This window comes from Mizuhopecten yessoensis, unplaced genomic scaffold (assembly GCF_002113885.1).
Source record: "Mizuhopecten yessoensis strain PY_sf001 unplaced genomic scaffold, ASM211388v2 scaffold10707, whole genome shotgun sequence".
Lineage (NCBI taxonomy): Eukaryota > Metazoa > Mollusca > Bivalvia > Pectinida > Pectinidae > Mizuhopecten > Mizuhopecten yessoensis.
The window spans coordinates 694,006-709,283 of NW_018408681.1; the positions used below are offsets into that span (position 1 = coordinate 694,006).

At 36.7% G+C, this 15,278-nt stretch overlaps 1 protein-coding gene across 1 annotated transcript in view; it reads right to left on the bottom strand.

Moving 5' to 3' along the window:
- Positions 1-607: 607 nt before the first annotated feature.
- Positions 608-15,278, bottom strand: part of LOC110461919 (protein-glutamine gamma-glutamyltransferase K-like) — an 18,292-nt gene continuing 3,621 nt past the window's right edge. The window contains exons 2-9 of the mRNA XM_021515656.1: positions 13,729-13,835; positions 12,568-12,730; positions 9,469-9,578; positions 6,432-6,505; positions 5,653-5,869; positions 3,853-4,016; positions 3,097-3,233; positions 608-1,131 (exon numbers count right to left, since the gene is read on the bottom strand). Of these exons, the coding sequence (XP_021371331.1) occupies positions 990-1,131; positions 3,097-3,233; positions 3,853-4,016; positions 5,653-5,869; positions 6,432-6,505; positions 9,469-9,578; positions 12,568-12,629 (906 nt within the window). The 5' untranslated portion in view covers positions 12,630-12,730; positions 13,729-13,835 and the 3' untranslated portion in view covers positions 608-989. The remainder of the gene's footprint in view (positions 1,132-3,096; positions 3,234-3,852; positions 4,017-5,652; positions 5,870-6,431; positions 6,506-9,468; positions 9,579-12,567; positions 12,731-13,728; positions 13,836-15,278) is intronic.

The following is a 15,278-nucleotide window of genomic DNA, read 5'->3' on the forward strand; positions in this document are numbered from 1 at the left end:
TACACACGGCTTACAAAACATCATTTTTTTACTTTTGTTCTATCTTCGCGTAAACATAACGGTGTGGAAATATTCCCATTTTTTGCGTTGAGTAATAGCGAACAATATTATTAGTAAATATGTATTACGCTTGTATTAGACTAAGATTACAAATAAAAAGAGATAAAAAAGCATATATACAAGTTATGTCAAAGTTATACTTTCTACACATACTGCAATAACAGGGGATGGGGCTAGATCTACACCCTACCTACGCTCTCTATCGATAGGCGAAACGTCTTGGGTCGAGTGACATGCCAATATACAATTTCGTCACATCGTTGTACAGGTAAAAATACCAATCGCTCACTCAGTCATAGCTTGACAAAGGGCCCAGTCGGGCTTGAAACGTTGCGACACATTTAATGCGTACATTGTTTGTGTATAAAGTAAAACTTTGATATCACATATTTCCAAATTGATGAATCTTATTGATCATATATATAAGTAGATTTCAGAACCATTTCAACACGCATTAATTTCCATTTTACAGTGTATCTAGGATAACAGATTATCCCGTTTGATGATTCACATAGCACACGTTTACACCCAAGCTAGTTCGTCATTCTCGGGTGTAAATGTCGACGTCTCATTGTGTACAGCATACACGGTATGGTTGTACAATGTAACCATATACAGTCTTGTATTCATTCCTTAGTTAGAGTAGTTGTACAGCGAAAACAATTGTAATATGTGATACTATTAATGATTGAGAATAATAAACATTATTTTTGAAAACATGGCACATCTGAAAAAACATAGCTAGTAAAAAAACATATACATAAATACAGCGTATATCTACTCTTGATCTGTAGTATATAATATATATGAACATAAGAATTGTAACTAACGTCCCCTTGCGTAACTGTGCATTTCAAGCTATGGTGTAAGGATCTATTATAACGCCAGTTCTGTAAACTATAACACAATGCTGGGTCAGTGGAGACGCCTCATTCAGAAATATCTGTTTCGGAAAATCCAGTTATATCCGGAAGCTCCTTGGTGTCAAGAGCAGCGATGACCAATCCCCTTCCAGGTCGAATCGGCTTCATTTCTAAGGTTGTTGTCCATTTTGACTTTGGAGCGATATCACTGAAACGAAATGTTAAATAAATAATACCAAATCCATAAATGATGTGGTGTAATGTATAATTAATCATAAAAAATCGAAATTATAACACATCCATCCGATTTCGAGACAAAAAACAACCATTTCAAACTACAGTTTTCCTACGGCAATTAGTACAATTGAAATACAATTTGACTTTTGCTATTGTATTCTCTGTCTTTCGCCGATATAAGTAGGCAATTGAGATGACAATATGTCTTTTGCCGAAAGAAGTAGGAATTTGGACGACAAGATGTTTTTTGCAGATATAAATAGGAAATTTGGACAACAAGATGTCTTTTGACGATAGAAGTGGGCAATTTGGTTGACAAATGTCTTTTGCCGATATAGATAGGTAATTTGGATGACAACATGTCTTTTGCCGACAGAAGAAGGCAATTTGGATGACAAGATGTCTTTTGTAGATAGAAATAGGCAATTTGGACAACAATATGTCTTTTGACGATAAAAGTAGGCAATTTGGTTGACAAGATGTCTTTTGCCGATAGAAATAGGCAATTTAGATGACAAGATGTCTTTTGCAGACAGAAGAAGGCAATTTGGATGACAAGATGTCTTTGGTAGATAGAAATAGGCAATTTGGACAACAAGATGTCTTCTGACGGCATAAGTAAGCAATTTGGATGACAAGATGTCATTTGACGATATAAGTAGGAAAGAGGTATGGCGGAAAACTGCCCGTATTTCCCTAAGTCGGCATTTATGAAAACGGGAAAAAAAATTAAGGAGTAAAACATTTCGGGTAACAAAAATGCATAAAAAAGATACAAAACCAATTGAATATGAATTTTTAAACTGCTGAGAAATTAGGTATTGCTAATATGATACTGCAAATATAGCCATATACACTATATCTATGAAAGTGATGGGGTTTCCCGGACTTAATAAAATACTTTCAACACTTTCCCATCCGAGGACCAACTTTTGAATAAACTTTTTGTGACCGTGATGTAATTTGCAAAAACAAATCGTATAACGGAAAAGTGGTCCTCCTTTGGGAAAGTGCTCAAAATAATGAAAACAGGGGTGATCAAGTTTCTCGTAACTGCGACCGGTGTTTCTCGGGTTAAATAAGTTTGTAATTGCCGATATCTATATGTTCTATGTAGCCGAATGTGTAACGCAGTTTACTTGCGACTAGAAAATAAACGTAAAGGTTCGAATCCTCCTTCAGTTATATATATTTTTTTAAATATTAAGCCTTTGTGATCGGTTTCCTTAATAAGGCAATAGTGGGTTTTTTAAATCGATGGAAAAATTTGTTTTCATTTTAATACTATACCTATTGATTTATCAGTTTTGTTAGTAATAATTTCTTTACTATTTAGTGCGACATTCTTCTATCAAAGCATGTCAACAAATCCCTGTACACGTGTACAGTACAGCTACGCTTTGTAGGTAAGACTATTTTTGATGAAATTTGTGAATTGTTTTACCCTCCAACTGGCAATAGTAATTATATCAAGTGCTTAAACACCAACAAATAATGCCGAAATACCAAATATGTGGTCTGTTTTCAATAATCTATTCTTAGACACGGGATTCCGATATTGCTACCTGTATAAAAATACCTGAGGACGCGTCATAACAGTGCACGGTTGGATGCGCGCACTAGCGTAACATAGCTTTGGGGAAATAGGCATAGCAACCCGCCATATCTCTTTGGATGACAAGATGCTTTTTTGCCGACAGCAGTAGGCAATTTGGATGACAAGAACAAAAACGTATCCAGAAGGATTGCATAAAGTATCAAAGATTATCATATGTGTTAACATTTTTTTATTTTTTTTTATCTGTTATTTTTTCTTCTAAATCTGTAAACTTGGACGTAAAGCAAGTATTGTGAAATAGTTTAACACATTTAAGAATATAAACAGTTATTACAGTAACACTTCAACTTAAATAAAACCAACGTTATATGAACTTACATCTGGTCAACGTCCTGGTGATCCTCGAACTTTTCGTCATCAATTTTGAGTATACACTTTGTGAGGGGAATCTGAAGAGGGTTGACTACCGTGAATTTCACGCTGACGTTTGTGCCAACTTTGCAGTTGTCTGGGACCTGCAATTATTCAATTTGAGTTCAAAGTGTAATTTGTCCAAACAACAGTCTTACGTTATATTTGCGATAACCTAATAGATAGTCTTGACTCGTATTTCAGTGAGTGATACATACAATTGCACGATTGTGTGTAAATATTTGACATATTATAAATGATATTTGAATAACGAAAATACTTAACATTGACCCACAGATATCATCAATGGTAATATGATAGAAGTTTAAATGCAGCCAGATAATTAGAGGTTATCCAACAGGTTGACTGGTTATCATGTCTTTTTAACTCGAGTTAATTAATTTAAAAACTGTATAAAGTCACGAGGTTTACTTCAAATAAACTAATGAGAGTTATATAAACATGATAATTCACCATCATGCAATACATACTTTCTGTTTCCGATCGGGGAAACAATTGTCATTAACTATAACGTCACAATGGGTTATGACGCTGGAAAGCCATTTTTACTTGACTAATGAAATAGCGCCAGGGTGTTACCCATTAGTGGGTAATTACTAAACACAAACAATGATCAACGCCAACCGGGTTTATCCGATGAGTTTGGAGTCAAGAAACTGAAAGTGGTTGTTGGAGAATAAGTAAATAAGATACCGCCCTTACCTCTATATCAATGATGGCCGGATTCCTGAGTGTGAATATCAAATTTTCTGGGAATGAGTTGCCGGACTTGGCCACATTCACTACCACTGAAGCTTGGAGGTTGCCCATGTCCTGGAGTTTATCATTGTATTGGTCCCATGTAACCGTCATGTCAAATTGTTTCTCTGAAAATAATACGTTTTCATTAACAATTCACTTCAAATCCCCTTTAATCCCACAAAATGTATTGAGGCTTTACCAGGATTACTAAGAACAATGGGTAAAGGATATGGGGNTAATAACAAAAATAACACAATAAATGATGAACAAAAGTTCTTAAAACTAATCCCGTAGTCGATAATGTAAGTCACTGTACTGTTTGTAACGACATAATTCACCTCTTAAACCAATTTGGATCGACCTCAGTCAATATCTAAATTCTAACCAACCAAGGGCCAGCTTAGATGTGCAGTGACCAGTTGTCCTGCACATCTGCTTATGCCCACCAATACTCTTGCCAAGTTTCATTTTATTCTGACAAGGGCCGCGGACAAGTTTACGGCATGGAGGTGGGGAAGAAAGAGAATGAACAATACTTTGACGAAGAAGAAACAGTTTAAAAACAATAAGTCCCGGAAAGAAACTGGTTGCTCACTTCCTTACAACACCAATTCACCGGATATGTTATATTTGTATAGTGAACTTTGTTTTCATGCACGATTTTGGTAGGAAATAGTAGTCATATTTATACCAACACTTTTTGGTCATCAAAACAATTGGCTAAAAACTAAATGAGGTTGCATACATGACTTCATTTTTCTTAATAAATTAACTGGATCTGATAATTTCTTATAATGAAAACATCTTTTACTAAAATGAAAAAAATATATTGATACATAGTGTCATAATGACGTGTATTTACCCTATATAAACAATTACAAAAGACTGACTGCCTGACTGTAGCTTTCACAAATCATTACTATAAACTTAACCTTGCGGGACATGAAAAAATGATAAAGATCATTTAAACCAATATAAACAAAAATTCTGATCTAAGTGGAAAATACCAACATGATAAGACCAGGATTCGAAACCTAGATGTCATATTGTTATAACGTCGCTCTTACAAGCAAAAACACAGGGTAATTGGAAGCGGCCTGGCTCAAATGCGCTTCAGGTTTTTTTGTTTGTATCAAAATGAAATTTAGGAAAAGTGTTTGTATTTACAGAAAAAAAGTGTTAGTGGAATTTTGTAGTCTTTTGTCTTCAGTGAGGCAGGGTTCATTATAAAATATAAGATTATGGCTATATTACTTAAAACATCCATAGCTTCAGCATGTCTGTAGTAAATTCAAAAATTCAAATTCTGTATATGTAAACATCAGGGATTAAGGAAACGCAAAACGTCATGATGTTTTATGATATTTGTTAAAAGGGCAATTTCTATTGTTCCCTTCACGCTATAAGAAAAATCTATAATGCTTTCAGATATGACTGAATACGATGTCGATGGATAAATCTGAATATCAAACGCCATGGTTAATAAGTAGTAAAAAGAGTTGAAATGTATATACTTAAAAAATCGTATTTTGAGAACGAGCTATTGGCGAAGGACGACCGTTTGGATACCTGACAAGAGTTAACTGTGCAGACCTGATATGGCCTTTTATGGCAAACGTCTATTTCTGTATTTGCATATAAAGACGATTTATTAAGAAGGTCTAATGTATTCATTTCTGCGAAATGTGAAATATCGAAACTGGAAATATCTTAAGCTTACTATGAGGATACGGTATTAACACGGCAATAAGCTACCAGTACCTTCGCCAGGGTTGATGTAGAAACCCTGATTGTCTATTTTCCGTATCTGTTTATTTTTTTGTCCCGTGTAGTCAAGAGAACTCATCATGAGTCTCACGCTCGAAATCTTCATTCTGTTTTCTGTATCTGCGCTCGTATTTTTCACAGTTACAAACACTGTGACGTCTTGTCCAATGTCGAACTCCTCTCTCGCCGTCTTTATGGTGATGTTGACTTCCTGTTAAAAAGCAGTAAATTTATTCACATATTAACATAGTTGTAGACTAATCGCCGAGGAGCGAAGAAAACAGTACGATTCCTTTACTGAAAACTACCATGTTATCAGTTATGATCAAAGAACATATACAACAATCTATCAGCAGCCAATACAGTATATTCGGCTCATTGATTATTTCCCATTTGTATGTTTCTTAATTAGAAATCTATCACACAGACGTTTACATAGACAATAGCATGCATAGTTTAGATGCTAGTTATTACATACAAGAAACAACTAAAATGCATCTGCCCACTGTTTTGGTGTTTGATATAATTTGTTTTGTTTTTGTTTATGTAATATTATCCCCAGGCCAACCAAGTATTTATATTTAAATGCACAGATTGTTTTTTTAATTGTTAGAAGTTAATATAACTTTTCGTGAAAGTCGAGTCAAAATCTGTTAAATTTTGATTATACTGATGATAGATGTGGAAAGGTAAGAAAAACTGCAATATTACACGAATAATAGCCTTATGCTTTGTACCTTTTAAACAAGCAACATCAACAATAAAATGGTTACCTCTTTCTCTTCAAGAATTTCACTCCCTGCATATCTGCGTGCTCTTGCTACAGAGGTCCTCTCATCCAAACTGCCTGTATAAAGTGATAGAAATGTAAGACATTTTAACCTGACTCCATAGCTATAAAGCAATTCTGATTTTCCAACACAAGCTATACGCTAAAACAATGTCTTGTCACTTGCCGAGATCTTTCGGCAAACAACAGGTATATACTCAATATAAAAATTGTACCAAACAACATGTCTCAGACAAGTACTGAAATGACAGGAGAAAAAAAAAAACATATTAAAAACTCCCACTTCAACTAAGAACGAAGCTAAAGTATATTATTCAAATCGTCGTGTAGGCTTTTGTCAAGTAGGGTGCAGAATGTCAAAATTATCAAAAACAAAGATACTTGCAACAAGAACTCAAGAGTAAGTATCAATAGTTACATATCGTTGTGATGTTGTAAGGAATAAAATACATACATGTATGTACATATAACCAAAATTAGGCTCTTTGACGGATATCCTTACAATATTACATACAATATTACATATATAAACAGCTGGCAAATATTGGAAAATCAATACGACACATTTATAATATAGAAATAAAATGAAGTAAAGCAAATCTGACTGTTTTTTGCCCTTACTTTCAAATTCCTAGGGATAATATTTAATTTCAATCCAATCGAATAGCAAGAGGCCTAGAGGGCCTGTATCGCCCACCTGGATATCTAAGCAATCATGGCAAAATATTCTCCAAATGAGATCCAAAGGAATATGCTAGACACCAAGGCCAATCCTTGTAGCATATCTGTATTAGATTTTTCATGCCCAGCAATTTTCATGTATGGTTATGGGGTGGGAAGCTCAACTGTTTCCAAGCTGTGACTCAGAAACTAGGACTATAGGTTGTGGCCAGACCCCAGGATCAATTTTAATATCATGACTGCATTCGTCTCTTTTTGCCAAGCATTTGTATTTATAGTTTTGGGGTGGGGATCTCAACCGTTTCAAAGTTATGACCAAGGGGTTAAGTCTGCAAAGGTGGGGCAGACCCTGGGATCAATTTTAATATCATGACTGCGTTAGTCTATTTATGCCCAACAATTGTATATAAAGTTTTGGGGTGGGGATCTTAACCATTTTGAAGTTATGACCCAGGGGTTAAGTCTCCAAGGGTGGGGCAGACCCCAAGGCCATCCCGAAAGCCTATGTGCATTCATTTCTTTATACTCAGCAATTGTATATATGGTTATTGGGTGGGGATATCAACTGTTTCCAAACTGTGACTCAGAAACTAGGTCCCTAGGGGTTCGGTCGGACCCCAGGGTCTATTCTAATATCATGACTGCATTCGTCTCTTTATGTCCAGCGTTTGCATATATAGTTTTGGGGAGGGGATCTCAACCGTTTTAAAGTTATGACCTAGGGACTATGCCTCTAAGGGTGGGGCAAGACCCTTGAGCCATCCTAGAAGCAACTGTGCATTCTTCTTTTTATACTCAGCCATTGTATATATGGTTATACGGTGGGGATCTCAACTTGTTTTGGCCCCACCCCTTAGCCCGGGGGGTCAGCAACAAAATTTGTACAATTTTGAATCCCTGCGACCAAATATGGTCGATATCCATTGCACAGTTCTACAGAAGAAGTCGTTTATAGCAAAATAGCTAAATTGCCACCTTTTAGCCCAGCCCCTCAGCCCCCTGGGGGGTCTGCTTCACCATTTGTACAATTTTGAATCCCCACCACCGCTTGATGCTTCCAGTCAAATATGATTGATATCCATCTCTCAGTTCCAGAGAAGAAGTCGCTTAAAGCAATATAGCCAAATTGCTTTCCTTTTGGCCCCGCCCCTCAGTCCCCTGGGGGTCAGCTCCACCATTTGTACAATTTTGAAACCCAACCACCTAGGGATGCTTCCAGTCAAATATGGTTGATATCCATTTCTTAGTTCCGTAGAAGAAGTCGCTTAAATCAATATGGCCATATTGGCCCCCTTTGGCCCCGCCCCTCAGCCCCCTTGGGGGTCAGTCCCACTGTTTGTACAATTTTGAATCCCTAATACCTAGGGATGCTACCAGTCAAATTTAATTAAATTCTAATCAGTGATTAAGAAGAAGAACTCGTTCAAAATAATTGTTGACGTACAGACGAAGGACGGACAACGGACGGACGACGGACGCCACGGTATGGCATAAGCTCACCTTGGTCATTCGGACCAGGTGAGCTAAAAATGCATGTGTTATTAATACAATCGACTTTTAAATTATTCCCTAGAATAAGATAATCAAAAAATATCCAAAAGAGTCATCTCCCTAAATAAACTTCATTCCAACCAGTGGTGAAGATGAAGAAGTCGTTCAAAAAAATTGTTGACGTACAGACGACGGACGACGGACGGACGATGGACGGACGACGGACGCCACGGTATGGCATAAGCTCACCTTGTTCAGTCGGACCAGGTGAGCTAAAAATGCATGTGGTAATTATTACAATCGACTTTTAGATTATTTCCTAGAATAAGTTAATAAAAAAATATCCAAAAGAGTTATCTCCCTTAATAAACTAAAGTAAACTTTACACTCGCTGCGGAGGGATACTGCTAAAAAGGTGTAATTAAAATCACATTTCCTAAAGTATCCTAGGTCCTTACTTTCCAAGGGGAATATTTGATTTTAGTATATCTGCGTCTGAGGGAGAAGGCCACTGAAAATTAAACCAATTTCCCTCCGTTTTGTTCGTTGAGGAGGGGTGTTACATCCATTTAATTAACAGTTTTTGGACCGCCTTTAGTCATCGAATCCCCTTTCAAAATTATATTGAAATATGTTCGTATCAGGTTAAGTGAGACTTTGTGTACAAACATATCATACAATACAATCACTAAATATACAAAGTACGAAGAAAAGAAAACGTTTGTTTTTTAAAATAAGTCGGTCAAAGCAATACTCCTAACGAAGTAAACCTAAGATAGCGATGTAACAAGCGCCCATTTGCATTTTGAACCTACAAATTATTGAAAATGTTACATAGCTATGCTCACCCTCTGGCCATTTGTAATGCTTTGTAACATCGATTAGTGTCCAATTAGACAGTGTGTTTTTAGGCATCGGCATGCCATCTGGCTTCTTGGTGCTGATTGTCTGTCCAACACTGAAATAGAAAAGGTTATGTAATGACAACCGTTTCTTTAAGTTATTGTGCACCTCTAAATTGGCAGAAAGATGCGCGAGAAACCACTATCCCGAGACTGATTTTATAGTGTACTGTTTTAGGGCTGACATATAAGACAATTTAGCATGAAGAGTCACGCTTAAAGGGCCCTGTTCCACTGCAATGCGTTTGTCTTCCTTTTACAGTAACTTCCTATTTACTTCCGTTTGGGCTTGTACATTTCCGGGGACAGAATAACTCAATCGGTTACAGCAATTGTAAAATAATCATAACAATATTATACAAGTCCACGGCTCGAAATCCAGTCTAGACCCTCTGAAAATGTAACACTCAAAACAACTGTTTTTGTTTTTTGTATTTGTTTATTTCATCTTTATTATTTTTCATAAAAATACTGCAATTTTTCTTTTTTCAGAAATGATTTATTAAGGCTATAGCTAGTCCGGAAAAGGCACTTTCCAATACTTAGTTACAGTTTTTGACAGTGGTCCATATATTCTTAACAAGCAATAACATATGTTAGCTCACAAATTGATAATGATACATTTTGTTCATGATCAAGAACGCTCAGTCTCTGGTACCGTATAACTCCCGTTAATTGCCGTTCTAGTGACTGTAATTTACGTTTGAAGGGAAGATAGGGTATTACAAAACATGTTCTTCGGGTTGGTAGGTATGGATTATGAAAAGTTCTTTTTACACAACCAATAACATGTTCTATGTGACGTTTCAATAACTAGTACGATATGTACACTGTCACCTTCATCAGAAAAATGACCAATGAAGCGCATGCACACAAAGGTGTAAAATGTGTACAAGTTGTCCACAAAATCTATGTCGATTCGGCTACGCTGTAAGCGTATGTACAATAGTTGTTATATATGTACCGAAATGACTCGATTAAGCTTCACTTTGTTTATTACTTGGTCATAGATGTGCCCCCTCGTCTCGATTTAGAACTGCACTTTGAAGATTAATCAGTTTTGCAATTGCTGTTGTCTCGAATATTTAAATGTTGAAAGGAAAATGTGTCAGATAATCTCAATCTCAAAATAGGCTAATTTCGAATGTCAAATATTCTTTATGTAAATATTTCTGATGAAGTGACCAAATGAGGTTACTTGTCACCTTGTGGCTTTGTAATGAAATAAATAACAAGAGGCCCATAGGGCCTGTATCGCTCACCTGGATATCTAAGCAATCATGGCAGAATATTCTCCAAATGAGATCCATGGGAATATGCGAGACCCCAAGGCCAATCCTTGTAGCATATATATCTGTATTCGATTTTTCTTGCCCAGCAATTTTATGTATGATTATGGGGTGGGGATCTCAACTGTTTCCAATCTGTGACTCAGAAACTGGGTTCCTACGGTTGTGGCCAGACCCCAGGATCAATTCTAATATCATGACTGAATTTTTCTCTTTTTGCCCAGCATTTGTATATATAGTTTTGGTGTGGGGATCTCAACCTTTTCAAAGTTATGGCCCAGGGGTTAAGTCTGCAAGGGCGGGGCAAACCCTGGGGTCAATTCTAATTTAATGTCTGCCTTTGGCTCTTTATGCCCAACAATTGTATATATAGTTTTGGGGTGGGGATCTTAACCATTTCGAAGTTATGCCCTAGGGGTTAAGTCTCCAAGGGTGGGGCAGTCCCCAAGGCCATCCTGGAAGCATATGTGCGATCATCTCTTTATACTCAGCAATTGTCTATATGGTTATAGGTCGGGGATATCAACTGTTTCCAAGCTGTGACTAAGAAACTAGGTCCCTAGGGGTTCGGTCAGACCCCAGGGTCTATTCTAATATCGTGACTGCATTCGTCTCTTTATGCCCACCATTTGTATATATAGTTTTGGGGTGGGGATCTCAGCCGTTTTTAAGTTGTTGCCCAAGAACTATGTTTCCAAGGGTGGGGCCATACCCTAGGGCCATCCTGGAAGCAAATGTGCATTCTTCTCTTTATACTCAGCAATTGTATATGTGGTTATATGATGGGAATCTCAACCATTTCCAGGCAATGAACTTTTTTTGGCCCCATCCCTTAGCCTGGGAGGTCAGACCAACCATTTGTACAATTTTTAATCCCTGCATCCCATGAATGCTTTTGATTAAATATGATTGATATCCAGTGCATAGTTCTACAGAAGAAGTCGTTTGTAGAAATATAACCAAATTACCCTTTTTTGGCCCCGCCCCTTAGCCCTCTGGGTGGTCAGCCCAACCATTTGTACAATTTTGAATCTCCACAACCTAGGGATGCTTCCAGTCCAATATGGTTGATATCCATCACTTAGTTCCAGAGAAGAAGTCGCTTAAAGCAGTTAAGCCAAATTGCCCCTTATTGCCCCGCCCCTCAGCCCCCTGGGGGGTCACCCCCAACATTTGTACAATTTGGAATCCCCACCACCTAGGGATGCTTCCAGTCAAATTTAGATAAATTTCAATCAGTGGTTAAGAAGAAGAAGTTGTTTAAAGAAATTGTTGACGGACAGACGACGGACGGACGGACGGACGCCACGGTATGGCATAAGCTCACCTTGGTCCTTTGTAGCAGGTGAGTTAATAATATTAATAAATTGAGGTTCTTATATACCGCTTTACTACAACATAGTTCGTAAGTCGTCTCAAAGCGTTCACAAATTATTATCCGTGGTCATAGGGCTTTTGAAACCTGTCAATATATTTCTCAACTTCCTGGGGAGCATAAAGCCAGTGCTGCCATTTCGGCGCTCACAGCTAGCAATCAACAATTCTAGCACTGCCCAACCACGTACTCATTTACAGCTGAGTAAACTGGAACAAGCGGAGTAAAGTATCTTGCTCAACGATACAACACAGTGGCGTGGTGTGACTCAAACACACAGTCATTCGGTCACGAGCCCGGCGTCCTACCACTAGATTACCATGCCTACAATGTTGTGTTCATGTGTAAGTGAAACGTATACTAATTTATATCTAAACTCACTGGTTCTTTACAGTCCTCATCCTCTTGAATTTACCGCTTTCTGTCTTCTTGTAGTACACCATATCTGCATTGACCTCCGAAAATACAAATCCCGCATCAATAGGAAGGTGGGTCAAACCTTTCTTCACGGCGACCACGGGACAAGGGCCACACTGGTATATTCCTGTAAGACCGGAAGACAAAACATTAGCCAAAGAGTCCAATAGTACTTTCAAGTTTTAATCATAAAAAAGTTTCAATTCTAGTACAAAAACCCATCATTATCACAGGTTCGATCTATTGCATTCACAGAAAAATTCGGTAATAACGAAACCTCTTCTTTAAATAAGTCCTTCTTAATATTTATCCAGACCATTGATTCACTATTTACTGTTTAAATAAATAGCAAATTTCGATATTTAAAATCACTAGCTTCACTTGCCTTTTTTAATTTTAATATTTCACAGAAACGTTTACTCAAAATGAGCCTTATTTGTCACTTTTAAGAATTTATACGTTGTAAAAGAGGTACTTAAAGACTCGACCCATTTTTTCAATGACTAATCTTGCATTTGATAAAGTAGATTAACATGTATTTATTTACACTTAGTTTGTTTAAATGTACGTAATAAAAACGCACAAAGTAGGCAAACTGAATTTGAATTTTATGTTTAATTAGTGGTAATAGTAGTTCTTGCATAACTGAACAATTTTTTTTTTTTCACATCTTTTAATAACTTTTATAAAAACATTAACCGGACGTTTTGTTTTTATAAACAGTGCTTATTGAAATTGACCCAGGTGTAATTTGTTTGTTCTAGGACATGTTGTAGTATCTACACAGATGAGATGTCGCAAATTAACATGTTTGAAAATCTAACTAAGCTGAAGTATGCACTTTACAATAATCTTCAAAAATGAGCAACTGTTTCTACACAATGTCATAGTTATGTATTTGAAGCATAAACTGTTGACATTTTCTTTGAAATCACGCTTACATACATTTGTATATTGCATTTTATGTTGAACCTTTGTTTTTGTTCCATACATATTTTAACAAAGAAAATCTCATACTATCCAGCCCCCCATCGGAAGGTTACTTTGTATTTATGACACGACTTAAACATTCAGAAGGAAATTAGGAGAATCATTAATACAGCTATCGTGATTATTTAATCATACCTTCACTCAGCTCCTGAGGAGTAGCATCAATGACCTGCCAACCGTCGTATATGTGATCTTGGAGATCCGGTCGAGTAAACCATACTTCATTCCAGACATGAAAGTTCCTTTTTATCCAACGAAATGCATAAAGGTTACCACAGATAGCATAAAGGTTACCACAGATAGCACTAAGGTTACCACAGATAGCATAAAGGTTACCACAGATAGCATAAAGGTTACCACATATAGCATAAAGATTACAACAGATAGCACAAAAGTGTACACAGATAGCATAAAGGTTACAACAGATAGCACAAAGGTTACCACAGACAGCATAAAGGTTGCGAAAGATAGCACAAAGTTTACCACAGACAGCATAAAGGTTACCAAAGATAGCATAAAGGTTACCACAGATATCACAAAGGTTACCACAGATAACATAAATGTTACCACAGATAGCATAAACGTTTCCACAGATAGCTCAAAGTTTACCACGGATAGCATAAAGGTTACCACAGATAGTACAAAATTTACCACAGATAGCACAAAGGTTACCACAGATAGCATAAAGGTTACCACAGATAGCACAAAGGTTACCACAGATAGCATAAAGGTTACCACAGATAGCACAAAGGTTACCAAAGATATCATAAAGGTTACCAGAGAAAACACAACGGTTACCACAGATAGCAAAAATGTTACCAAAGATAGCATAAACGGTACCACAGATAGCATAAAGGTTACCACAGATAGCACAAAAGGTTACCACAGATAGCACAAAGGTTACCATAGATAGCAAAAAATTACCACCGATAGCACAAAGGTTACCACAGATAGTACAAAGGTTACCACAGATAGCATAAAGGTTACCACAGATAAGCACAAAGGTTACCATAATTAGCACAAAGTTTTCAGAAGAATAGAAATATCAAATATTATCATTGCAACTACTATACAATCTATAACAACTCACTTACACCGATACATAATAAAAATGATTAAAATAGCAGGAGCATAATAAAACGATTCGTTCTCCTAATCACACCAAACAAATAACATTTCGCTGCCCATAAAATGTGTCCACACGCTTAATCAACATAGCTCTTTCCAAATGCTGTATTGTAAGTTTTTAAGACAGAAATCAGAAATGCAGATTATACCTTTTAGTAACTACTCAACAAATACTGTCATTATGTAATAGCTACCCACAAACAATGACACTTTCTAGTAACTACTCACCAAACACTGTCACTTTGTAGTAACTACACACCAAATACTGTCATTATGTAGTAACTACACACCAAATACTGTCATTATGTAGTAACTACTCACCAAACACTGTCACTATGTAGCAACTATTCACCAAACACTGTCACTTTGTAATAACTACTCACCAAACACTATCACTTTGTAATAACTACTCACCAAACCCTGTCACTTTGTAATAACTACTCACCAAACACTGTCACATTGTAGTAACTACTCACCAAACTCTGTCACTATGTAATAACTACTCACCAAACACTGTCACTATGTAGTAACTACTCACCAAACACTGTCACTATGTA